The sequence below is a fragment of the Ochotona curzoniae genome, unplaced genomic scaffold (assembly GCF_017591425.1).
Source record: "Ochotona curzoniae isolate NIBS_2020 unplaced genomic scaffold, NIBS_Ocur_1.0 contig_1014, whole genome shotgun sequence".
Classification (NCBI taxonomy): Eukaryota; Metazoa; Chordata; class Mammalia; order Lagomorpha; family Ochotonidae; genus Ochotona; species Ochotona curzoniae.
The window spans coordinates 8,790,589-8,817,323 of NW_024464920.1; the positions used below are offsets into that span (position 1 = coordinate 8,790,589).

General features: G+C 39.2%; 1 protein-coding gene across 1 annotated transcript in view; it reads right to left on the reverse strand.

The window, feature by feature from the left end:
• The window catches only part of CFAP54 (cilia and flagella associated protein 54), a 345,554-nt gene that overhangs the window by 36,627 nt on the left and 282,192 nt on the right, over window positions 1-26,735 (reverse strand). Inside the window, exons 66-67 of the mRNA XM_040980448.1 lie at window positions 23,929-24,070; window positions 12,431-12,505 (exon numbers count right to left, since the gene is read on the reverse strand). Coding sequence (XP_040836382.1) covers window positions 12,431-12,505; window positions 23,929-24,070 — 217 coding nt within the window. The remainder of the gene's footprint in view (window positions 1-12,430; window positions 12,506-23,928; window positions 24,071-26,735) is intronic.

Consider the following 26,735-nt stretch of genomic DNA (forward strand, 5'->3'; position numbering starts at 1 on the left):
TAACGGTCAATTACTATTTGAAAATTTACCAACATTTACACACATTTACTAACAGCCACCACTAATGGAAGCAGTTATGTTCACATAAACAAAATAAACTCCTATCACATGGTTTGAAGGATTGAGAAAGTAAAAGATTATGACAATGTATCAAACATCTAACCCAGGGGTTTAATGGCACCATAGTATTGTTTTTTAGTGGAATTCCACATGAGAAGTAGCTGTCCTCAGTTTACAGATGAGGAACTGAAGTCCAGAGAAGAAAATCAACTTGTCCACAGTCACACAGGGAGTAAGTGATGCAATCAAGAACACACCATTGTCTTTTCCCACCAAGATCTACTGCTTTGGAGATCTCCAACAGAATACAATTCACTTGATGTCTTCCAGGATTAAGCCCTTGCCACAGGACAAAAGTAAAACGAGTACTTGTGCCAAGGACTTGTCTTACCATACTATATTACCACAAGTGGTTGAGAAAAGAACATAATAGCAATTGCTGTCTGAGATATAGACACAAATAAGCACAAAAAAAGGAAAAAAAAAAAAAAGAATCTCAAATGGCTAGCATCCAAACAAGGAAAATGAATAAATTCACACATAATCCCTTATTTGGGCATTTCTATAAAATTAAAAAACATTTGTCAAAAGAATTTCCAAAGATGTGCCAATTAATTGAGCTCTCTGAGGCAAAAATCAAATTTCTTCCTAAAATAAAAATATAGTTCCATTGTTTGAGATCCTGTATTTTAATCAAGGCAAGATCATTTAGCCATCTCAAGGAAGGAAATAAAACTAAACATTCAACTTGGTTTTCTGCAAAATAGAAAGGAATGAACAGACTTACTAATGATACCCCTGTCCCTAACCTTCTTTGAGGTTATGTAAAGTGATCAGACTTCAGGAAATCGTTGCTTTGAGACTGACATGCAGCTATATCCAAAATAAAGCCAGGCTCATACTTCCTGATACTTTTATAGTAAATACATAATATCAGATGCATGATGCTATCTGGCTTTAAATTATGTCCAAGTACCTTTATACCCCCCAAATTACACGTCTAACAAAAATGGGACTGCTACTTTACAGATAACAGAAAGGCTCTCTGTCTTCTGATGAGCGACAGTGTATTTTACCTTGACACTATTGCTGGAAAATCGCTGAGAGATGAGCATTTTGGAAATGCTATAAACAGCTTAGCCTTTTCTTAGCATTTTGAAGAGCACATTAATAGCCTGGCCTTTTCTTAAGGGCTTTCTTTTTCCTTTAGCCAAACTTGACAGTTAGAAGTGAACAGTGAGTGGATGGAATCAAAGTCAGCACTGTGTTTTAAAAGCAATGTGGAACTGATGTCATCCGGCATTGTCTTCAAAAGAATGGAAGAATATTAAGTGGATGGCTCATGAACTCTCAGACAAAGGATACTCTTCACTTGAGGACGGAATGATAATGTCTTACAGAAAGAAGATGTAATTCTAGATGCCCAGAAAAAAATCTATTCCGACAGCTCTTGGCTGGTATTAAAGATAGGGAGGGTGAAGGAGACAGAAGGAAACAGAAAGAATCTGTAATTCTCAACCAAAAGAACTGACATTAATATGATTAATGTTTTAATCATTAGATACTTACTATGGGATTATGGGATACATGGAACTTTGTGTTCAGTTTTGTACAGGACATTTTAGAGAATATTTTCATCACTTTAGCTTAGGAGGATTTCTTAAATAAAACAGAAGCAGCATAAAGAAACAATAAAATTAGCCAATGGAAATTAATTTATTAGTTTCTAGGGTTTAGCATCCTAAAAAAGCAAAGTGGAAGCTGTCTCACACAGACATGGGTGCGTGCAACCTCATCCAACACCCATAAAAACTGCAAACAGTATTCGAGGGATGCTTTGAACATCCACGTTGATTATCCTCTGTCCTATGAGAATCAGTGCACTCAGCAACCCCACAATGGCCACCTAGCACATTTGTGGAAGATGACTGATGAACTTCAACAATTACCTGAACATGTTCCCAGGCCTAGCCTTTGCCAAGATGCGGAAGAGGCCTATGCTTTGTGAGTGTTTACTGGATTTGTGACAAACTGCCATGCTGCCAAAATGACTGCAACAACAGCTCTCAGATCACATGCCTTTGAATTTGACACTTCCATGAATTGGTGGAATCTGTGTCCAACCTTGAATTTGGGAAAAGCAGGGGAGAATCATTAACATAGCTGCTAAGGATGGAGCACATGTATATTCATGTATTTTTAAATCAGATAATAGCCAAGCATTTAATTGTAGTGTGACTGTGTCAAATCATGGTTGAACTGTAACCATAGGATGCCTACGGATGTAAGAGTTGGCAGACAATCAACAAAATGATTTTGTAAAAAACAACTGGAATCAACTAGAATTATAACAACAATAAATATTGTTTACAAATTATCTGGTTTTTAAAACAATTAAGTTAATGATCAACTTACATATACCTAGAGCTTCTTCCTGGTTCTCTAGGGAAGCACATTCTTTTAAGATTTTTTTATAATATTTGACAGGCTGAGTTACAGCAAAAAGAAGAGACCAGAGATAGATAGATAAATTGAGGGAGAGATGGAGGGAGGGAGAGGAATGGAGAGGGAGGGAGACAAAGAGACAGAGAGACAGAGAGAAAGAGAGAGAGATTGATTCCATCTGTTGATTTACTTCCCAAATGACTGCATCAAGAGGAGCTAGGCCAGTCCAAATCCAGGAGCTGGGAGCTTTGGAGAATGGAGGGGCAGAGGCCCTCATCTTCATCCTTCCCAATCCACTTGCAAGAAGCTAAAACAAAAGTAAAACAAATTGGGCCCAGAATGACAATCTAGTGGCTTGCCTTGCAACCACTGGGGTTCTATATGGGTGTCAGTTTGTGTCATGGTTGATCCACTGCCCATCCAGCTTCCTGCATGTGACCTGGGAGAGCAGTACAGGATGGTCCATGGCCTTGGGACACTGCACCCATGTGGGAGACCTAGAGGAAAGAAGCTGCTGGCTCCTGGCTTCAGATTGGCTCAGCTCCAGCTATTGCAGTTACTAGGGGAGTAAAACGAGACAGAAGATCTTTGTCTTTGTCTCTCCTTCTCTCTGTAAATTGCCTTTCCAATAAAAACTAACAAATCTTTTTAAAAAATTAAAGCAAAACTACTCATATGAGATGCTCACACTATAGGTAGAGGCTTAGTTTGTTATTCCATGGTGCCAGTCCTGGAAGCTCATCAAGTCACTATGCTGAGTGAAAGCCCAGCCAACCACAAGGTGAGGTCACATGTTATAGCCTGACCCAAGATGTAAGCTGAGTTCCCATCCCCCAACTGACAGCCAGCATCAAACACTAGACCAAATTAGCCTTTGGTGATGAAAGTTCCCAGTAGCAGGATTATTCCAACTTACAAGTTTTCTCAGCCAAGGTCTTAGATACATACCATGGAGCAGTGACAGGTTGTCCCACCACAGCCTCCCCAAATTGGGAGCAACAGAATCCCTCAGCCTAATCAAATGATACCAGTTTACATTGCTCAGTCTAGGGTGTTTGAGTACATAATAATAGTGGCTGCAACAGATGAGAATGGGAATCTATTCATTACCAACGATCCCTGCCGTTATTCCCAGCACATGCAGTGTTCCAATCTCTTCTGTTAATGTTCTCAGAGGCTGATTCCTAGACAATAAGATGTTCTGCTATGACCACTTTTTAGGGTCATGGTGTCCACACTAAGACAATTCAGATAGCTTTCATATGATAGTAACACTATCTCCCTTAGTACGTGCAGACACTGTCATTGGAATTGCATGTGTATTAACCCAATGTGAAAGTTGTAATCTAAACAATGTCACCTGTCAAATCATAAACAAATAAATACAGAAAATTGGAGGCTATGGAAGAGATCTCACATACATGTCTGTTATGATAACAAGGATTATCATAAAAGACTGTCAGAACCACAACCTAGTGCAAAATAATAAAACAAAACAACCAAACCAAGCAAAAAGTCCATCTGTGCGCACATCTGCCCAGCAAGTATCTGTTCAACATCAGACTAGCATCTTGTTATGGATGCTTATGGTCAAGGATTAGTTTTAAAATAGTTTATAAAACCTTTAAAACTATCACCTTTCCTCAACCACACTAGGTGGGTCACTCAAAGTTCCATAACATCGTTCGTAATCAAACTTTGTAAAATCTGTTTTTTATTTAGGTTTTGACACCCACGAGGCAAAACATTTTGTTTTCCTGGCCTGTCAATTAACCACAACAGATGCTGCTTTTTCAATCCTGACACTCTAATTCCCTTGGGGACACATGTTAATCTAAGCCATTAGATAAATGGCCACAAGTCCCCAGATGGCACAGGCTACAAGAGATTGGCTTCAGCATGATGACAATGGTTACCAACCAGTTCTGTAGTCTGTCAAATGCTGCTGGTTGGCTGTGACTTCGAGCAGGTCTTTTAAATTCACTCATTTCATTCTCCACATCTTCATTCAAAACATTTACCCTTTTTAAAACAACTATAATCATAGGTTTCTAGCACATAAGCATGAGCCCCATCCTTCATTTTTGGACTGACAACCTCTTTAGGGCAAACATACTGTCATTCTTACCCTGTGATCCTTTAGCAGCGAGTAGTGGGTACCCAAGCTGTGGGTCATAGAAGGCTCCCAAAAACCTTTGGTCTGGCTGTGTCAAGGCAACCACAGGTGGGACTTGTGGGTAATTTATAAGTTGATAATTTTGTATGGCCTACAAATGATGCTATACATATCAAAATGGCTTCTGGAAGAGAAAGGTCCTCCACCTTTCATGAGTCCAGCTGGGTGCCTTGTTTGTCACAGATGCAGCTTATTGACAGCTAACTTTTACTTTGAATTTCTCACTTTATTTCTCTTTGCATTCCGGGTTTTTGGGATCTGTCCTGTTCTCTCCAACTGCATGAGCAAAAGCTGTAAATCATTCCCACACCACTGAGCCTGCTGCCAAAGCCCGGGGCTTGTTTCATCTGCCTCTTCTTCCACAGATATCTTTCATCCAAGGAAATGCTTCCATGACTGCATGGAACTGATCATGTTTGGCTATTCCTAAGGATCTCTATAACCTTCCAATCATTTGCCAAGATAAATAAAAAATTTGATCTATGGAAACTCACTTAGCTCTGCCGAGGGAACTATGTAAAATCTTTGGAATGATACAGAAAGAAACTCACCACCTTCCCAGCCATGGAGGGAGAATGTGAGAGGACTCTGGGAATGGCCCTCAGTTCTCAGGCCTTTATCTAACTCTGTGCTGTGACTGCTTCTAAGCTTGCCTGTCCTCCCCCACTGAGCTGAAGGCCCTCTCGAAGGCAGCGACTCCATGCCAGCCTCTGCTTCTATACACCAAGGCCTAACCACATGACTGGTATTAAGGAAGAACTCCACAGATGCCCACTGCACAAACGACCAACCTAAAATGAATAGGTTCAGAGTCGGTGCTAATAGCATGGCTAGAACTGCAACCTAGAGCTATCTCTGCAACTGTGAGCATGACAGAGCTACTCATTATCAAGTACCCACTGGAGACTAGAAACCGGGCAAAGCACTGAGATTAAAAACTTAGAAGACTATCTCTTATTACAACATACCCAATCTATAAAAGTAGAAAGGACAAAAATGAAATTGTAATACATTTCAAAAATAAGGTGTAGAGATAAGGATCATGGGTTTCAGAGGGAGATGATGGAAAGAACACAACCCGAGTTGATACAAGGTAGGCACACTATTGCCCATTTGCATGTGATAGCTCAACACAAGGTGTGATGCTAGCATGGAGGAGCAATCATTTCAGTTGACAGACAGGAATTATAAGAGAATTTAAGAGGTGAGAAGGCATAGGTATCACATGACATAATAAATTAGACCTAAAAAATTGAAGGTGTGAATAAATAAGGTGTGTTAACATAGTACAACAATTCTTTTAGTGACAGAACATGGCTGATGCAGTACTATATGATCATAAGTATATAAAAGTAAGTTTTAGAATCAGAAGGAACACAGGCACACTAAATAGCACTATGCAAAAAGGAATGCATATGAATAATGTAAATAATCATGTAATCGTAAGTCCTTAAAATTTAAGTTTCATTAAGGGTTTTGAGAGTTAAATTTTTAAGAAAAATTCATAAAACATTCAATAATTTGATTTATATTCAATAGGAGCTCAAGTAATGATGGTGGACAGACATCAATCAGGCTTTCCTGGTGCCTTCTCAGGGACAATGAGAGGCATTTTTGATTTTCAATGAGCTAAATTCACAGTTGCCCAGTCCATCTTGGTTCTCTTTTTGGCTGTCAGCTATGCCTGTGTCCTCTCACATCTTGTCCAATTAGATGAGATACTTCTATCAGCACTTCGCACTCCTCCATCAGGGAATCCCAGTACACCCGGGGAAGAACCAAGAACTCAACAGACTTCTCACTTTCACATCTCAACCCTTGCATTTGTCCTGGGTCAACTTTCTTTCTGTTGTACTCAATGACCATAACATTCAACATCTTCGCTCCTTTCTTGGAAGAACACACCCTTAACCCACAACTCTCCTCCAATTGTAAATCAACATGTCCCTGTTTCATGGGGGAAAATTACAAACACCTGGGAGACCATTTTTACCCCCCAAAACTGCCTTCATCCTTCCCCACCTCTGCCTACTTCTATCCAAAGCCTTGTGCTTACTGTTAACCATCTTACTTGCTGTATCATAAGCTTCCTGTTCCCGACTGTTACCTTTGGGGTTCTGAGCCATCCTTTACCCTTCTTTTTCCTGCACAGAAAACTCTGTCTCTCCTAAGTCTTCTAGGACACTGCCTTGACTCCACTCCAGTCAGCTGTTTTACTACCATCTTGGAACATTCTTAAAAATTTGTATACACTTAACAATCTTTATTTTCTCATTCGTACTCACTCTTCAACTCCCAGTGGTACCTATCTAACCCTGCCATTCTAGTAACATCTTCACTAGGCATAAGTTAGTTAAAAATGCATACTGTGGATCTGACTCCTGCATCTCAGGCTTGGAAGTTGTGAGAGCTTGAATGCATTGCCTCATTTTCCTGTGCATCACTGCCCTAATCTCTAAAATGAAAACAATCACAGTAACCAACTACATACGGTTCTTGTAATATTAAATTAAATGAGATGACATGTGAAACTCTTTAACAAGTGTCTGCACATGCCATGTGCTGAATAATATTCGCTACTACTAGCAAGTAGTAGTATTTGAAGTTCTATGACTATTACTATATTGTTGTCAAATAGTATATAGTTCTTATAATCCTGAAAAAATCTACTAAACTTGAACAGCCAAGAAAAACTACTTTCATATAATGCGTCTGATCCCATGGCTTAAAATAAGCTTTTTAACCTTCAAACCAAAATCTGCTCCCAGGAACTTTCTCTCCATATTGATTCTATATAATTCCAGTCAGCTCAGCTCATACAGGCCTTTGAGCATGCACACGTGTGTGTGCACACATATTTATTTATAGCGTGTAAACTAATATGAAAATATTTGATTTAGCTGCAAGAATTTTTACCTTTAAAATCTTATTTCTCTCGTTCAAAACCAGAGACAAAGAGAATGCTTTTATCCACTGATTAACTTCACAAATGCTGTGCATTTGGAGAGTGGGCCAGACAGAAGCCAGGAACCACAAACTTTATCCAGGTTGCCCATGTGGCCATCAACTGCTGCTTCTTAGGGTGTGCATTAGCAGGAAACTGGACTTGGAAATGAACCCAGGACTCAAATCCAGATACTCCAGAATGGGATACCAACATTCCAAGCGGTATCTAATTGCTGTGTCAAAAACTCATCACGACAAATGTTAATCTATGCTCTCTTTGCATCAGCCTCAATGATCTGTTTTGTATTCAGCTGAGAGAGCTAACAATTACTAATAAACAGATAATTGTACAACAGGACTTAGTCCTCCCCATGGTTAGTCACCGCAAAGACAGAAGGAATATGTTTAGCACAATGATTAAATTCTAGTTAACAATATGGAAATTGCTATCACTTGAACTTATGCACATAATTAAAAGGAATCCTTGCTGCTTCACTAGAAATTCTATCCACTGGCCATGGGTATTATGTGATTGATCACTAGGATGGTTAACAAAGGGTGCTCATCCTCTTCCTTTATCTCCTTGCTTTTCTAAGTTTCTTTTCCTTACAAGCTGTGCAAGGCAATATTTATTTTAATTAAGAAAATAATGTAATCAAAGGTAATTTATAATAGGTAGGTTCATTAAGGAGCCAAATTGCAAAGCAACATCTCCTATCAGTGACAAAAACAGCTTCACTAAAGTATGTAATTGTGTTTGACTAAATTTACTTCTTGTGACAAGCTCACATACACTCCCAAGTTGTATCCCAATGCTGCTGGGTAAGTCTTTCTCTTGGCACAGGGGTCAGGTGGAAGCCACCTTCTGTGGCATGGGTGGGACTTCCTGTTGTGTTGTGTTGTACACTGATTCCAACAGGATTTAAAAATAATTTACATTACCGATAAAAACAGCTCCACCTTTAATGTTTCCCCTTTATTTTTCCTTCAATATTTCAAAACAAAACTGGATCCTAAAATCTAACTGAATTGACTATGGATTGAAGAATTCATACATGAAAGGTAGAAATTGTACTAGCTTCTATAAGGCATAGTAAACACAGATTATTGGCTTTATTTTAATATGATTTATTTATTTCAGAGGCAGAGGCACAGATTGAGATGGGGAAAAGACAGAGTTATCTTCCATCTACTAGTTCACTCAAAACCAGGGCTGAGCCCTGGAACTTCATGCAAGTCTTCCACACAGGTGGCAGAAGCCCACACACTTGCAGCCTCTTCTATTTTTCCAGGCAGGGATCTGGATCAGAAGTGGAGCAGTGGGACTTGAGATGACAACCATATGCAATACTAACATTGGAGGCAGCATCTTAATATGCTCTGCCATAACCAGGATCCCACACGATTTACTTTAATCCTGACAATGAAAGGTTCATGTTACTACTCCCAACTCAGCTATGAGAAAACAGGTTTAGAGAAATGAATGCACCTTGCCTAAGTTCAAAGCTAAGAGTTCCAGGTAGATTTTCTAGGAGCCAAAATCCACTGACATTATTCATCATGTGGCTTACGGTGATATTTTTAATGACTCCTATGATTTGGGTATGGTTTGAGCATGGTTGTGCATGGTTCATTTGCTGAAAGCTTGATCCTCAGTGTGGTGATGTTGAGAAATGGTGGAATCTTTCAGAGACAGAGCCTACACAGTAACTAGGTGATGGCCCCATCCTTAAAATTCTCATCAAATTTCCATTAGCTTGAGATCCAGTCATTGAAAAGCGAGGCCAGCCCAAAGCTTAGCCCTGTCTGCGACTCTATCACATAGTGACATAACAAAGGGAACCCTTTCTCACCAGAGGGTCACGCCAATAGCTGCCCAATTATAAACTTACATCCAAAATATTGAGCTCGACAAACCTCATCCTCAGGTATATGTCTATACCAATTGGAAGCAGATGAACACAATGACCTATTTTTAAACCACAATTTCCCCCAAATTAGATTTAAGCCTTGACTTCATGATCAATGTCTGCCTCAGTGAATGTTCATAATGTTAAAATATAAAATTAACTCATTCAAAACACAGGAGAAGGAGGGCGCAGGGCTGGGGCACAGCAGATTGAACTACAAATTGTGATGCAGCATCCCTTACCACCATGACAGTCTTGCCTCCTCAATTTCCAACGGTACTGCTGCCTCTGGGTCTGGGTAAGAAGTGAAAGAAGGCCACAAGGCTTTGGGTCTGTGATACAGATGCATAAGTCCAGGATGGAGCTTCTCTGGTTTTAGCCTGACCAAGAATTGATTATTGCAGCCATTTGAGGAGTAAATCCCTGGAGGGAAGATCTCTTTCTCTCACTCTGTGTGCATGTATGTGCGTGTGTGTTTCTCTCTCTCTCTTTCATACTCTATCTTTCAAATAAATAAATAAACCCTTAAAAAAACAGGAAAAGGATATCAGCAGCTAGTAATTTTCTAAAAGCAATGATCAAACTTTAAGTGCTTGAAACTAAAGGGATTCCAAAGAAATGGTCACTGAATGATGCGGCAGAGAAGGCACGATAGGTGAAGGCACAATTAGCTATATCTCTGAAAACCTAAGGATCCAATGGAAAGGACACAGTAAGTTCAACACTTACTTCAAATGTCACTTACTCATGGAAGTCTTCCCTGACTACCCCATCTGTGTGAGGATCTAGTCCCCTTCCAGCATAGTGGTCAGAAAACTTTTTCTACAAAAACAGATAATCAATCACTTAGGCCTTCTACACCATCTGGTCTCTATCCAAACATGCAACCACCTATACACCACAAGGAAACAAATGAGCAAGACTGTGTTCTAACAACACCTTACCACTGTTAGAATAGACAGTGTCCCCAGCATAGTTCACAGTATAATGCTTGCCAACCTCTTCTATAACATATGGCTCCATCTTCTTCGTTCATTGTACTTAAAATCTAAAATTGTCTGGCTGACTGAGTTAACTATTTTGCTACATGAAGATGGCAGGCACCATGAGAAAGGGGTTCTTATTGCTTGTTCAGGGATAATTTTCCAGTACCTAAAAAGGAACTTCTGACACAGAGACCAGTCACTCTGCGTATTTATTGACCAACTGGGTGAAGAGATTCAGATTATCAACAACAACCCAAACTATGTTTGGCCTTACTACAAATTAAAAAAAAGGGACTTACTATGTTTCTTCATGTGTCCGACTTAGAACAATTAAAAGGCAGAAAGGAGGAGGATTTCAGTATAGATAAGTATATGCGTAAACTGATCTCCCCTACCATTGATGGGAATGAGAACTGGCACAGCATTTCTGCAGGGCCATTTGCAAAAATGTATTTACCCACTACAAAACGGGCAATGGATTACACAGACATCAAAGAAGATATGCAAACCACCAGCAAGCACATGAAAATATGTTCAACATCATTCATCATAAATGAGATGCAAGTCCAAATCATAAGTTGCCACATCATACTTTATGTGGTAGCTATTATTCATTTTTTAAGAAAAAGGTAACAAGTATTTGGAAGAATGTGAAGAAACTGGAAACCTTGTGCATTCCTAAAGTTGAGTCTAAAATTGTACTTCTGATAAAAAAAAAATGGTTTTGGAGTTCTTGAAAGTTACACTTACCTTTCCATTATGATTTACTAATTCTGTTCCTGGATATCTATGCACAGTGAATTGAACGTGGGGACTCAGGTAAATATTTTGACACTCATTTTCATAGCAACATTATTTACAATAGCTAAAACATAGATACAACTAAAATGTTCATTAGCAACTTGAATGAATAAACAAGTGTGGTCTTACAGATATGATGGAATATTATCATTCAACCTCCAAAATGAACAAAACATGGTACATGTTACAATAAAGATAACCTTGAAAACACTGTGCTAAGTGCAATAAACCAAGTACAAGATGATGGTTACAACACAGTTCTGTTTATATGAGATAATTATAATTGGCAAATTCATAGAGTTAGAAGGTAGAGAAGAAGTTACCAGGAGCTAGAGAGAGGAGGAAATAGAGATTATGGCTAATAAGTATAAAGTTTCTGTTTGGGATGACAGAAAAATTATCGAGATGGTTGATGGTGATGGAGACACAATATCATGAATTTTCTTAATCCCACTGAATTGTACTCTCAAAATAGCTAAAATTGTACATTTTATGGTTTACAAATTTTATATCATATATAAATATGATTGAAATATACTTTTTTATACCAAAATCCAATTCCTAGAAATTACTCCAAGAAGATAATACAGAAGGATGATAAATTATTATACTGGAGAATTTCAACCTTAAGATACATCAGTAGAGATTGGTTTATATAATCAGTGTCTGGCATAAGTACATAGTAGAGTTTGTTACACAGGCACCAAATAAGGTAAGCAACATTTTTCACATGAAAGTATCTCCATGACCTTATTGTTCAATGAAGAAAATTACAGAATACCTGTAATGTATTATCCCACTGGTGCAAAAAGTCTTTCTCTGTATGTAGAGAAAGTTCTAGGTCGTTCAAATTTTAATCGGGTTAGTCTCTGGTAGATTCGATGTGATTTTAATATAAATTTTTAATAATATTCTTCAGCAGTTGAATTTTTGCAAAGAATATTTTAACCAAAATAATATACTCTTGTAAACACAAGTTTATCACTTTTTCACATTAATTAAGGAGGGTGCCTTTGATACAGCTGGATGCTTTCTCTAATTCCATTCCCACAGCAATAACAATAACGTGAGTAAATCAGACACAGTTTTAAAGGAAAGATACATACCTCAGAGAGTGGTGTTGGCTCTCTATCAGTTGAAAACAGAGCCATTATTTCAGAGCAACAGCCAAGGATCATGTTCTAAAAATAAAAAGGTACTATAATGAGGTTGAATTTATTATTAAAATATTACATATTTAGTAATGAGTTATTTATTTCAGTTCTCTTTTCTTACATCATCATCCATTCCTAGTTATCACACTGAGACAGAGGAGCTCAGAAATCATGATTCCTTATGTAATGGGGTTATTTCAAAGGACACAGACAGTCCCTAAAATACAAGATCTATAATTGTTCACAATATCATCTCTTTCCCTGCACGCTCATTATAAAAATTCATATGATACAGAGAAATATAGAAGTGAAGTCATCTCACACCCAAATGAAATTTTGAAAAAGGACTTTTCTATTGAGGAAAAAAAAAAAAAAGCCCCTTGGAAGAAGGAGCAACTGATCTCTGAAAAAGGTTTAAATACAGAAGAATGACAAAGATCTGGGCATGCAATGGGAGCAGTCAATGGAAAGAAAAGGAGAAAGGCCATGGCATGCACTGCCTCCTAGTGACATCGCCTGCTGTGCCCACTGCTGGCATATGTGAGGACTCTAACCACGAAAGAATTATCACAGGCAAGGGTAAATCAAGCAAATTCCCCATTGTCCTGATGTTATGGAAGAAAGAACACAGGAGAGCCCACTATCATTACTGGGCATTTGTGCTGAGGTCTGATGTATAGTTGGAAAAGGCCAACTCTAAGCCAGGTATGAGGGAGGAGTCCAATCTCTTCACTTCCATCTGTGTAAGATGCCCTGCATGTTGTTTCAGTCCTGGGCCATATCTGACCTTGACTCAAACATCCTGACATATTTATCTCCAAACGTATCTCAATAGTCCAGTGCAAGTAGCTTTACGTACAATGGAAAGAGTAATGAATGTGAGCTTGTCAGAAATATGCTATGCCTATTTTTATGACAGTGTTAAAATAATAAAAGTACATACAATTAGAACTAATGGTGATTAAAACACTAACATAAATAACAACTGAACTTACAACCTCAAATGTTGTGTCTAAGTTTTAATCAATGCAAGTGTACAAAAATGTTCACTTTAGAGCTCCAGAGCTCCAGATCATCTGATTCAACAAGTCGAAGAAATTCCAGTAGAGGTTGTGAGACACAAAGAAACAGAGCCTAGTCTCCCCAAATCTATAAATACTGAGAAAAACAGATTCGTATACAATGAAATAACACACGAAGTGGCATGCATCAATAAACATAACATGTAGTTACCATGTGTCACTAGAGGCATTTGTCTGAGTACAACAAACAAGGAAGACTTCCTGGAAGAAAGGTCATGCAAACTGAGCCTTGAAAACAATGGGACTCCAGCTGGTGGAGAATGCAGGTGAAGGCATTTCAGGGCGTGCGACTCATGTAAGCAATAAGCAGTGAGCATCCCAGCAACACAGGAGATCTGACTTGGTCTCTACTGTAGGCCTGCCCAGAGAGCATGGGGCAGGGGAGTGGTGAAAACAGCGTGGTTAGGTAAATTTATATCGGGTGGCACAAATACATAGAATATGGATTTTTACTATGGGAAATTGGAGGAGATCTGGACAAAGGGAGTGATTTTGACTACAGTCTAGAAGTTAATCAGCCTGAAGAGAAGAAAAGAAAAAGCGATCCCTTGGGAGATGATTCAAACCGTTTGGGCAGGCAGTGACTACGACTAGTAGTAGCTTCACTTCACAGGACACAAAACTTGAAGGGGAAGCTGGACGTCCAGGCCTGGTCAGAGAACATCCTACTATTGAACCTCCCAAGGCCCAAGGCTGCTTTGCTAGGCAGCCTGAGCCGCCTCTAATTTATCAATATTCCTGGATCTCTAATTGAGTTCCTAGGACTGATTAAAGTCTATTTTTCTCTCTCTGTATAAAGGATTTCGGTAACAGCCATGATGTGTTACCGTCATGATTTCATCAAGTGCTAGCAAGCAAAATGACACTGTCTCTACCATTAATCATTTCACATAACAGATGAAGACAGAAACATTACCTGATAAATGCCTTCCACTGCCTGCCTCACCATTTGTCAAAAGGAAATTTCACCCGGACAACATTGTATTATTCTGGCATTGCTCGAGGTAAACCACAGACGCACATTGTGAAATGGGCTGACTCCAGGTTGGAGGCTGTGAGTGCCCCCGCAGAAATGAAGACAGGGAGGGCAACGACGCTCATCCATCCTAGTCAGAAAGTGGTTGCAAGTATGTGAAAGTTGGTGAGGGGCCAGGAGGACACAGCCTGACCCTTGCTCCATCTTTGCCATTCTCCCTTAAAAGGAACATCTGTTGAGTCAGTGAGGGATGGCCCTCTGTACAAAGATATTGAAGCCAATACTCAGACTTAGTTAAAATCTTCATCGCCTTTCCCCTATGATAGACAACAAATCTTCCTAAATTACTGTTTGGTCTTCAAACGTCTGCTCCCTTTCTCCCCCTTCACTCACCAGCACAGCTGGTGAAAACTGCAGGGTAGAGCCAGAGAAGCCCTTCCAGATGTGGTGTCGCCTCCACCTACTCCCACTCCTCAAACCGAACCCTGCTTTCCCAAAGAGCAAAGTTTATTTGTTGTGTATTCACTCAACACTAACTGAATGCCTCCCACACGCAATGGGGATGGAGGTAGCACAGGAACAAGGCACAAAGGGCGCCTCTGAGGAAACGTTCATGGTCCAATGAGAAGAACAAGGGAAGAAAACTCTAGCACACATCAGTAAGATTGGAGAGGAGGAAGTCCTTAATTCCATTCATCTCTCCAGCTCTGCTTCCCACTACATCCACCCCAAACTTCTACACAGCAGCAATCTTCTTGCCTCCCTATGAAAGGTTCTGTTCTGTGACTTCATATCGTTTCCTGGTTCATCTTCAGTCCGAGAGATTTCTCCACAGGTGTCCAAATGCAAGCTTCACAAAAATCTACTGAAGGACTGTACTTCAGTTACTGAGTCAGATAGAGAACATTTCACAAGTAATAAATTCCCACTCACCAATGGGCTTCCTCAGCAAAGGAGCTCACAGTCAAGAGAGAGGAAAATAAAGGTCAAAACAATAAAGGGTGAACACAGGATGTTTCAAATACACGAGAAAATGGCCAAGAGGAGCTACGATATGCTACCTGAAATATTTTCTCTCAACATCTGCACATACTTCCAAATTATTTAACAGACAATAAATTAGGATACTTTGCATCAACAGTCCCACTGTTATGAGAAAATGATTGCACCAACCTTATCCTTCTGTATAGTGCAGAATCCTGACTAAAGAAATAAGACTAGAAGGCAGAGCTCCTAGGTTGAACTCCATATTGAAGAGCTGAGCCAAGGCAGGAAGGAGAGGAGAGATTGCACACTCAGTTGAGTCAGTTGGGTGAGAGGGTGTGTGGGGTTGGTGTCCAGACTTTCACAGAGCTGCTGAAGGCGTGATAGCTAGGCAGGTAGGGAGGGCACCTGAAAGACGTTTTTCTGTGTATTACTAAAGGATGTGCCTTGGATGCTTCAATGATAGCCTCTAAAGATTCAGACTAGCTTCCTGTCAACATTAGAGTGATGCTTCTTTGAATGCTACACTTCACTATGAGAGTGCTACCAGGTAGCTGAGATCACTCTGAATGACCCTGGGATAGCCACGGCCACATTCAACAATCAAGGTTGTACTGATTTTTACATGTCCCCATGATTCCAAGCCTGGAAAACTTCTGCAACACATAACAGCTTCTCCAACGTGTTTTATTAACTGATGCTTACAGCTAGTTATATTTTGCTCTGTGCTGTCACAGTACTTTGATAATCACGATATCTTGACTTCTAATTGCTGTAAACATACTAAACATTCCATAATGTTTATAGAATTAACCTTTGGGTACTTGCAAAGCATGTTTTGAATTCATTTTTTTAAGCTACTATTATAAACACAGTATTTCCATCTTTAAACCAAGATGGTTTAGGGGCCAGTATTGTGATATAATTGTTAAGGCTGGCCTGATATGCCGGTTCAAGTCCCCATTACTACAGGTCCAATCCAGTTCCCTGCTCATGCACCCAAATGCTTGGGCTCCATCACCCATGTGGGAGACATGGAAGCATCCCCTGGCTCAGCCCTGGCTGCTGATGCCATGCAGGGGAACAAACCAGCAGAAGGAAAATCACTGTTTTTCTGTAACTCTGCCTTTAAAATAAACCACGGGACAGTTTCCATCTCTCAAACTTTTTAAAAGCATCTGACATGCTATAAACATATCCTTAGGCTATGAGTGACAGAATAAATCAATTCACTCATTCAGAGCCAGTGCTGTTCATCTTAAGAGATACATAAGACTTTTCAACCCAGAAGTGATCATGGCACCTGTTCTCTAGCCTTCCCCATGCCTCTCAAATTAATATCTATGTTCTGAACTTCTTGGCTTGGTCTGGACCCTAAGGATTTAAAGAACACAGAAAGAAGAAAAAAATCGAAAAAAGGCAATAAGAAATAACAAGATTCATTAACTACCCCTCCCCATTAACTCTGTTAAAATCTACATTTTAACAGAAATAAATGCATCTTAACAGAAATAAATGCATCACATTATAGAAGCTTCCATATCCTGTTTAGATAAAGACAAGAATCAATCTCAAGTGTCCTAGTTAACTTATAATTAGTGCCAAGGAAAGGTTGTCATGACAACAAGCTGGCAGGTTTAGTCATTGAGATTTATTTGATATCACCCAAAATATAGCATCTTGTTTTTTTTTTTTTATTGTATGGTACAATTCCATAGGGTCTGGGATTTCCCCACCTCCCCAAATTCCCACCACCTGACTGCTTTTGCCCTTGTTATTACAATAGTATAGCCCTTCATAGGCAGTCATAATTCCATCAGTCTGATATTTAAGTGTGCTCTGACATTGTTGGTACAGACAATGTCAGACAATGTCAGACAGTCCAGCCTGTACCAATTAATACTGTGGGGGAAAATGAAAAATGTAACTGTAACTTTTCTTTTTTAATTCTCAAATACTATAAGGTAATTCCTTTGCTACTTCACCCAGACAAACAGTAACATTTCTTACACACACACACATACACACTAACAGAGTGGGACCATATCTCAAATTCCCTGATTTGAAACTGGAGAATAAAACAAATTGAAAACCAAAGATGAGAACATCAAGAAGGAAATGAGTTTGACCCACCGAAGCATTGATTCACAGTCACACACACACACACACACACACACACACACACACACACACACACACCCCACCCAAGCAAATGATATACCTTCAATAAGGCAAAGTGGGTCCTCTGGACTCCTCCTTTCATTTGCATTCAGAAACCACCACCATCCTCCTCCCCACTTATGCCCTGTGCTTGTATTCATAACCAACCTTTTGATTCAGATGTTGGGCTCATTGGGATGAATTTGATACCTACCTCTGACTACCAGAGACATTCTGATAACTCTCATTCATTCCAAAGAGTCCACCCTTTCATCTCAAAATAAGTATTTGAGTGAGAAAACCATTTGTTTCACGGATAAGAGGAGCAACAGTCTCAGGAAATGCTAAGGGACTGATCCTAGGTGGTAGGGTTAAGGGACGGTTCCCATCCCAAATCTTTACTCCATGGATACTCCCTCCACTTCTTCAGACTGTCAGATCTAAAACCACAGAAGAGATCAGAAGAAAGTAACCATAGTGGAATCTATGAAATATATACAGTGGATTCAGGGGAAATTTCAGCAAAGAAGATCCTAGACCATGGTTCCAAGACTTTAATTGGACAAATCCGGTCTGTGACTGGAAAATTGCAATTGTAAACGCTCTGTAAAAGTACCATGAACATGAAAAGAATGTCAGATTCTTGAAACTAGTCACAAAAGGACAACCACATACTTTAGAAGAATCTATATCTCCATATAAAAAACACTCTCAGTTTGAGATGAGCTGAACTATCTGATCTCTTAGAGGATTTATTATAAGCACTCAGTACATCACTAAGCATTTCAGTAAGCAGTTAATGGTGTTGTATCCAAGAACATGGAAAAGAATGTGCAAGCAAAATTCTAAGAAATCTGCCCTATGATAAATCCATGCACACAGAAGAGAAAGCATAAACATTGGAAAGAGGAAGTTTACAAAAGATACCTGCCTGATTGATTCTCTTACAGCGGGGCTTGCTGCTTTCATAGTAATGAAAAATATATTCACTTATTCTACTCTAAAATGGAGACCGGAAATGCCAAACAGGTACACTAGGAAAATCGGGGGGGGGGGTGTCAAAATTTATACTGTCATAGAATAGAACTTCACAGTTTATGTAAATCAGAAAACAAAAAGCAATATAAGTGACTTTTTTTTTTAAACAATTTTTATACTGGTAACCAATTAAAAGTTAACTTAAAAGAAAATGATATAAGGCAAAAGATACACCCAGACCAAAATAAAGAGATGTATACTAAAGGCATTCATTCAGTGAAGAAAAGCAGTCTTGGAAACTGAAGACCTAGGAACAAAATCAGGAACAAAACAAAGGAAGGGTCTAGGAATAAGAAGGAGGTGGCCAGAAGTAGAGTGGTCAGCCTTCCACTGGAGAAGTTGGACTGCAAGTCGCAGGAATAAAACTGGATCAACACATTATTTGCTAAATATGAACTGCTGAGTAAAAACCCATGAAAGAACTCATGTAAAGTTAAGAATATAACACACAAAGAAATTAAATCTACAAAAAGAAACATAACCACAGTACACCATTTGACTTAGCAGCAAACATTGTTTACAAGGTCATACTAATGTAAAATATTGAATATGCACTTAACTATGTGAGACATAATAATGTAAAATATTGAAAATACATTTAATATTGTGACATAACAATAAATAGATGAAAAGGATAAGTTGGAGAGAAGCTTAAGGGAGCTTAATCCCTACAGCAGAAAGTATCCAAAATTGACACCACAACACAAAGCAATGAATTGTGTTTGTCATTACTATTGCTCAATAGGAAGGTACTTCAAAAAGCTCATGGAAAAAACAAACTATGAACAAACATGCATGAATTTTAAAAACGTTTTACACCAAAATAGAGAATCAAGAGGGCGGAATAGAGTAAGGACACATTTAAACAGACAGAGAAATATTAGCTAAAATGAAGCAGAGAGGGCACATTCCAAGAAATAGGAGAGGACAGAATGACAGCAGAGGGGTACTTGGAGACTGACAGACACAGGAAAGCAGCGGACACAATAGGGTGGTGTTGCAGTGACTGATATCCCAGAAGCATTCAGCAAGTGGTGATCTGAATTGCACCTGCAGCCAGAAATACACCAGCAACCAGGTGGGAAGGGACTTTAACCAGGGGAGCTCAGGAAGTAAATCCAGACAAAGAACTGCCTGTCCTGCTGGTCTGTTTGATTTAACCAGGAGCATTAGACGGAGCAGCAGATCCCAGGCAGGCAGTGTAGGAACAGGGTGGATTTCACAACATAGTCTGGCACCTAGAGCAGTATTGAAACCATTTTGTTCAAGGAGGCAAGGGCTATGGGCAGTAATGTGCATGCACTGAACTAGGAGTGAACTCACTTTTGGCTCATCAAACTACAACAACGTGGCATCCTACAGGTTCCACCCAAGACAAGTCCAGCTAGTCTAAAGACCTAACCATCAGCAGATGAAGAACTCTAGTAGAGGCACATCAGGCACCATTTTGTACACTGTGGAAAAACTTTAAGATTGCAGGGACAACAGTGAGCTGCACATGTGCTGAGTTCGGCAAGAACTCACTGAGCTCATTGAATTGCATTAGTCCCACAGGAAGATAATACCAACTAGGGCATTGTATGGGTCAAAATAGATCCGTGTGGCACCCAGACCTAACATCCAACAGATTGTGGCAAGATCAGCACCAGCAACAACCTAGCTTTATAGGACACCTGGTGTCTCCCTAATCCTGGGACCTGCTCTTACCGTAAGTGGCAGAAAGGTTGCAAAGATTCAGCACGGTATCACAGGAGGTGGAGAGTGGTGAGCCAGGAGTTGGGGCTATGAAGACCATGGTGGAAATCAAACACAAGAACCCAGACCTGGAACTTGCTGGAGCGAGTGACACAATTAGTTGCAAGCAAAGAGTTGTGTACCAACTGCAATAAGTAAAATCAAACAGTAGACCTGTGGGTGACACAGCTTAGAAACCTGCCCCAAGGAGAAGAATCTGAAAACCAGAAATAAATGACCAAGAGCAAAAGAAGAGACAGTGGCACAATGAATGTTACTGAAGACTCCCCTGCAAAGCAGCAAAACCCTATGCCAACCTCAGAGTTAACTGAGGAAGACATCGAGAAGATGGGAGATACAGAATTCAAAACACTTGTTATAAAGCCTCTTATCAACAATGGGAAGCACATAAAGCAGGCATTCAAGGAATTCAAGGACTATGTCAGCTGGAAACAAATCAAATGAATGATGATATATCAGAAATGAAGAACACAGTGGATCAAATTAAAAGTACAGTGGAGAGTCTCCAAAACAGAATGCAGCAAGCAGAAGAAAGAATCTCAGATTGGAAGATATTTCCTGTCATCAGAGGGAAACAAAAAGCTGAAAGCAGAGCTGGATCAGGCTAAAAAAAAAGTATTCAAGAATTGAAAAATACTATTAAGAGGCCAAATATAAGAGTTATGGGAGTTCCAGAAGGTGCAGAAAGAGAAGCTGGGTCCATAAGTATATTTAATGAAATAATAAGGGAAAATTTCCCTGGTCTAGGGAAAGAATTGGGAAACATCATCCAGGAGGGGCACAGAACTCCCAAGAGGCTTGACCAAAAGTGATCTTCACTAAGACACATGATAACCAAGCACTCCTCAATTGAACATAAGAAAAAGATCTTTAAATGTGCATGTGAAAAAAATCAACTGACATATAAAGGAATGCCAATTAAACTCACAGGAAACCTCTCACAAGAAACTCTACAGGCAAGAAGAGAATGGAGTGACATATTCCAGATTCTAAATGAAAAAATTGCCAGCCCAAGATAACGTACCCAGCAAAACTTTCCTTTGTCTTTGAAAATGAAATAAAATTCTTCCACGGTAAAGAAAAGATAAAAGAATATGCCTCTTTCAAACCTGCCCTACAAATAATACTTCAAGATGTTCTCTTTACAGAGAAAAGGAATAGTGCCCACCAAAACCAAAGGCAAATGGGAAGAACATCCCAGCAAAATTACAACAGAAAACTAAATCAATGAACTACCCATTGCTAAAATGACAAGGCCAAATTACAACCCATTCATATTAACCCTGAATGTAAATAGCTTACACTCATCAATCAAACATCATAGATTAGTAGACTGGATTAAAGAACAAACCCCATCTATTTGTTGTCTAGAAGAGACACGTTTCACCAACAAAGAGCAGCAGAAACTATATCTCATGGATTTTAATTTTTTTGTTAGTTTCACCTCTTCAAAACACTTTCTTCTGATTAAATTCTTTAATGACTCATAGATCATACAGTAGCATCATCTTCTACAAGAAGGTTCTTGATTTTCTTTTTCATTTCTTCAGCGATACATTAGTCATTCAGTAGCATGTTATTTAATTTCATGGTGTTATTAATTTCTTTTTTTTCTTCCTGTTGTTGATTTTGTTTTGTGGCTTTTCATTTAAGGGGGATATATAGTAAATGTGTAATGGAGACTGTCATATCCAGATGTGAGGATACAATGCAGACAAAGATAGACTCCCAATGAAACTATTTACTATACCTTGACAGTAAGATGCTGGACTCTGTGCCATTGTCCATTCCCGCAATGATGGACATAGGACTGTGTATGAAGAACTGTACAATAGCAATGATACAGGGGAACTCAGAGAGGGGAGGATTTTGGGGAGGGGATAATGGAAATCCCAGGGCCTATGGAACTGTATCATAAAATGATAAAAATAAAACAAGTAACATTTTTAAAAAAGAAATAGATTTTTTTACTCCAAAATAAATCTTATCTTTTAATTCTATTTTCCACAGGCTTTTTGTAGAATCCTCAAATTTCTCACTTCCCCTCTTCCAAGCTAGTGGTAAAATTATTGCTACAGCGTGTGACTTACTTGGCCGGTGAAACGTTAGTGGAGGTGACCTAATACTTCATGTGCCCTTTTTCTTCCCCCTACCATGTGGCCAGTGACATCTCTAGGATGGATGTGCCAGGGCCGGCAGGCATAGAAATGGAGTGGGTCCATCATCAATATACTCAAATTAGAAGGCTGTTTGTTACCTGCCCTTCATGACTGACACTGTATATTATTTGCAATCGCATAAATAGCTTAAAGAGTTGAAATGGTTGGCTCTGCAGTTCAGGACTGTGCAGTAAGAAGTTGGGCAGTAGATTGTCCCCTCTGTTTTAGATCTATTTTTGGAAACTGCAGTATATCTTCAGAAGATACCTATAACATGTATTATGAATAAACAAATGTATGTGTATATGTGTGATGTGCGTGTGATGCTTCTAGCTTTTTTAAACTTATTTTGATCCATTACTAATTGATACCCAGGACTAAGCAGTGACTTATCTGGTTGGTAAGTCTGGAAAAAAAGTATGGTAGGCTGAGCCCTTCTGGGCTATCTTTGTTTAACATTTTTGGAGACACTTTTCCTGCAGGATCATCGCTCCCTGTTTTTCCACATAGTAAGCATGGCAGGGGGCAGAAGGGAATGGGGAATGTACCAGATGGCTATGGGATTGTTGGGCAAGTCTGGGTAAAGCGGAGATAAAATATTAATAAGCTCATTTAACCACCATTTTAAGCCCTGTTTGATAATCAGCTTTATCATTAATGACGTTGACGTCACCATCTCTCTATATCTATTTCTTGTTCCCCATTTCTTAATGGGTTCAGAAATGAACAGGGATAGAAAGGATATGATCCTCCCCCTCAAAAACATAAACATCTGTTAACATTAAAACCATGCTTTAACCATGTGATAGGGTTAATAGCATGTAACATGATGACAGCTCACCATCTAATTTGGATGTCTATTTTTTTTTGTTTTGCTAGAGAAATGGTATTCATAAAAAATGAAATAATACATCTTTGTCTATATTTTTCTTCATCAGTACTTGAGCAATAGGATGTTTAAATGATAGACTAAAAAAATGAAAGTGTTACCATAAAGTTAGCTTTGTTTCTTGGGATTTGTAGTTACATTGGAATAATTTCTGCAGAGTAACTTTATCTTTACCTACCATCACAATTTTAAGGTTGGTAAGCTTAGAATAATTTTGAAGGAAACACAATTTACATGCTAAGAAGTTGGATCATATCAGTAAATGGAAAACATAGAGGGCAGAAGAATCACACTGTCCAGGCCTAAACATATTTTGCTTTGATGAAGTAAAAGATAATTTAGAGTATTATGGGTGATGACATATATCCTACCATGCCCATGCCACTTTCCAATATTTAATAACTTACCTCCATTTCTTTATCAATTGACTTCTCTTCCCCTTCTTCCACTTGATCTATGTCTTCATTTGAAGTAGCTTCAGCAGTTGCTGGCAATGATATCTCAGCTATTTGTGCAAGATTAGACAGTTTCTCATGAATTGAAATTATTCTAAAAAGAAATTGATAAGTATATTATTTTAAAAAGTTAATAAAAGCATGTGCCTATTTTATAATCAATGAGATACATATTGTGAGTCTTCCATTATTTACAAACGAACTTTCTGACACCCAAAACATCATCCACTCAATCACTTCTTTATCCAAAACACAGAGAGACACGGCCCTAACTCTCATCATGCATATAGGCTCCTTCTCCATACAAATAGATAGGAATCTACAGACGCAGAGGCATAGTAAAGGTAAGGCACATACACTGATTATGGCCAAAAATCATAAGGAAGCAAATAAATATGTCCTTAAGTAAGGAAACTCAGGCAATTAACAATGAACTTAATCCTGTGTAAATCCTAAGGCCAATGTGTGATTAAGTGATGACTCTCAAAGGCCAATCAATGACCCCACAATAACTCAGCATATTCAGGGAGAGGGCAAGGTGACGGGCAGAAAAAAAGTCACAAAAGAAGGAAAAGCAGAAGCTGAGGAGGAGCAAAAAGAGGCACCATGGCAACAGTGCTAAAGACAGAAGTGCCAGGGGCCACAGTTGAGTTATGCGTGGATGCTCTGGGGGGTTGGAGGCAGATGGTGGGAGACTTACAGCTTACAAGCATCTCCCTGTCCAACCCTCAGTGCGTCTCCAGGTACAGGACACAAGGGCCCAGCTCTGGGTAAGCATGTCTTCATTCACAGAAGGCAAGAACTTGGGAAAAAGAAGTCAAGGCTTCAAAAAGAAAACTGCTATCAGGAATATATGAGTGTACTTTACAAAATCTGCAGAGAAGGAAATTACTAAGTGTATTTTTTTAAATCGAAGAATATGTGAAAAATTCCATGAAAAAAATTGCACCAAAAATATATAACTTTTAATCACAATTTTCCACCAAACTTCTTGAAATACTCTATTGTGTACGGATGTCAGATCTTCAGCTTTCCTCAGCATCTTCATCTGTGACATGGTGCAATACTCGACTATCCTAACGACAGCTATCCGGGATAAAAAGCACACCTAGTTACAAATAAGATATGAATTTATATAGCACATGTTGGGCATGATTCTATTTAAAGGGGTAACATCTAACACATGAAGATATGCCATTCAAAGTTTATGTGGAAAGTTTATTCCTTTAAAAATGTGTTTTCAGGATCTGTGCTGTGACAGGTTAGACTGCAGCCTGCAATACAAGCACCTGATAGCAGAGTGCTGGTTTGAGTCCTGGTTATTCTGCTTCCAATCCAGATATGTGCTAATGTGCCTGAGAAGCAGAGGAGTGGGGCCCAAGTGCTTGGACTGCTGTCACCTAGACGTGGGATCTAGATGGAGCATCAGGTTCCTGCCTTCAGCTTGATTCATTCTTGGCTACTGTGATCATTTGGGGAACGTGAAGCAGCAGACGGAAATTTGTTTCTGTCTTCTCTCTCTCTCTCTCTCTCTCTCTCTCTCTCTTTCTCTTTCTCTCTCTTCCTCCAGCAAAAGATGAAGAAGCAAAATGAGTCATTTCCATTAAGGCTGGAAAATCTGATGAATGCACTGGAGTTCGACTGGACTAAGAATCAAAGGACATGTGAGTCATGTTTGCCTTCATAATCCACTGAGTGTCACTGGACACTTACTTCGCTGACCTCTCTGAGAGTCCTTTTGCTGCAGAATTACAACAGCAAAATCTACTTCATCTAATCCACGGGGCCTTAGTAAGGATCAAAAGATCTATTTATCTATCTGTCAAGCTTCATAATCATAAGGAACCACAGAAAAGGCAGATATTCTAACACAACATTCTTCATTATAAAGATTTCCTTTTTCTCTTCCATAAATGATACATATTATGTTTAGAACAAAATACTTATTGGTACCTTTCCTCTGGGGTTTAATACTAAGATAATCTGGGAGTACCAAAATCCTCAATGTCTGTGTCTCTTATATACTCATAAAAGGGCATAATATGAGTATTTACGCCTTCCCACGTTGATTCTCTCAGATTTTAAATTATCTCCAGATTACATGTAAGTATTATGAAATAGTTGTTACATTGTATTGGAGAATAATGATAAAAGATCTGAACTAGTACAGATGCAGTTTCTATATTTATTTCAGAAGCAGAAAGTAGCAGAGAGAGAGAGCAAGAGAGAGCTACTATCCTTAGTTTCACTTTCTGAATGTTTGCAATGCCTAGGACTGGCCCAAAGCTGAAATCTGGGAGCCAAAGCCTCAACCCATGCTTCCCACATAGCTGGCAGGAACCCAACCTCCTGAGCCATTGCTGATTCCTGCAATGACAGGAAGCAAGAGTCAGAAGGAGAGCCGGGTGTTGAACCCAGGCAGTCTCAGGTGGGAGATGGGCTTCTTGAGTGGTGGCTTAACCACAAGGTTAAATGCCAGCTAATACATGAAATTTTTCAGGATACTTATTTCCTATCGATGGTTGTGGGTTCAATTTATGGATAGGAAACTGGCAGATACAAAGTGACATTTATAGTTGGGATTGAAGGAAGGATAAATTATTCCCAGGTGTTCATTCTGAGTTAATGTCCAGAACTGTAGTCTCTGACCTGGAGTACAAGGCCCAGGTTAGCTCCACGAAGAGCAATTTGGGTTTGGGCAAAGCAGGTGGACCCCGTTGCAAGCAGTAACACCAGATGACACATATCTCAGCATTGGA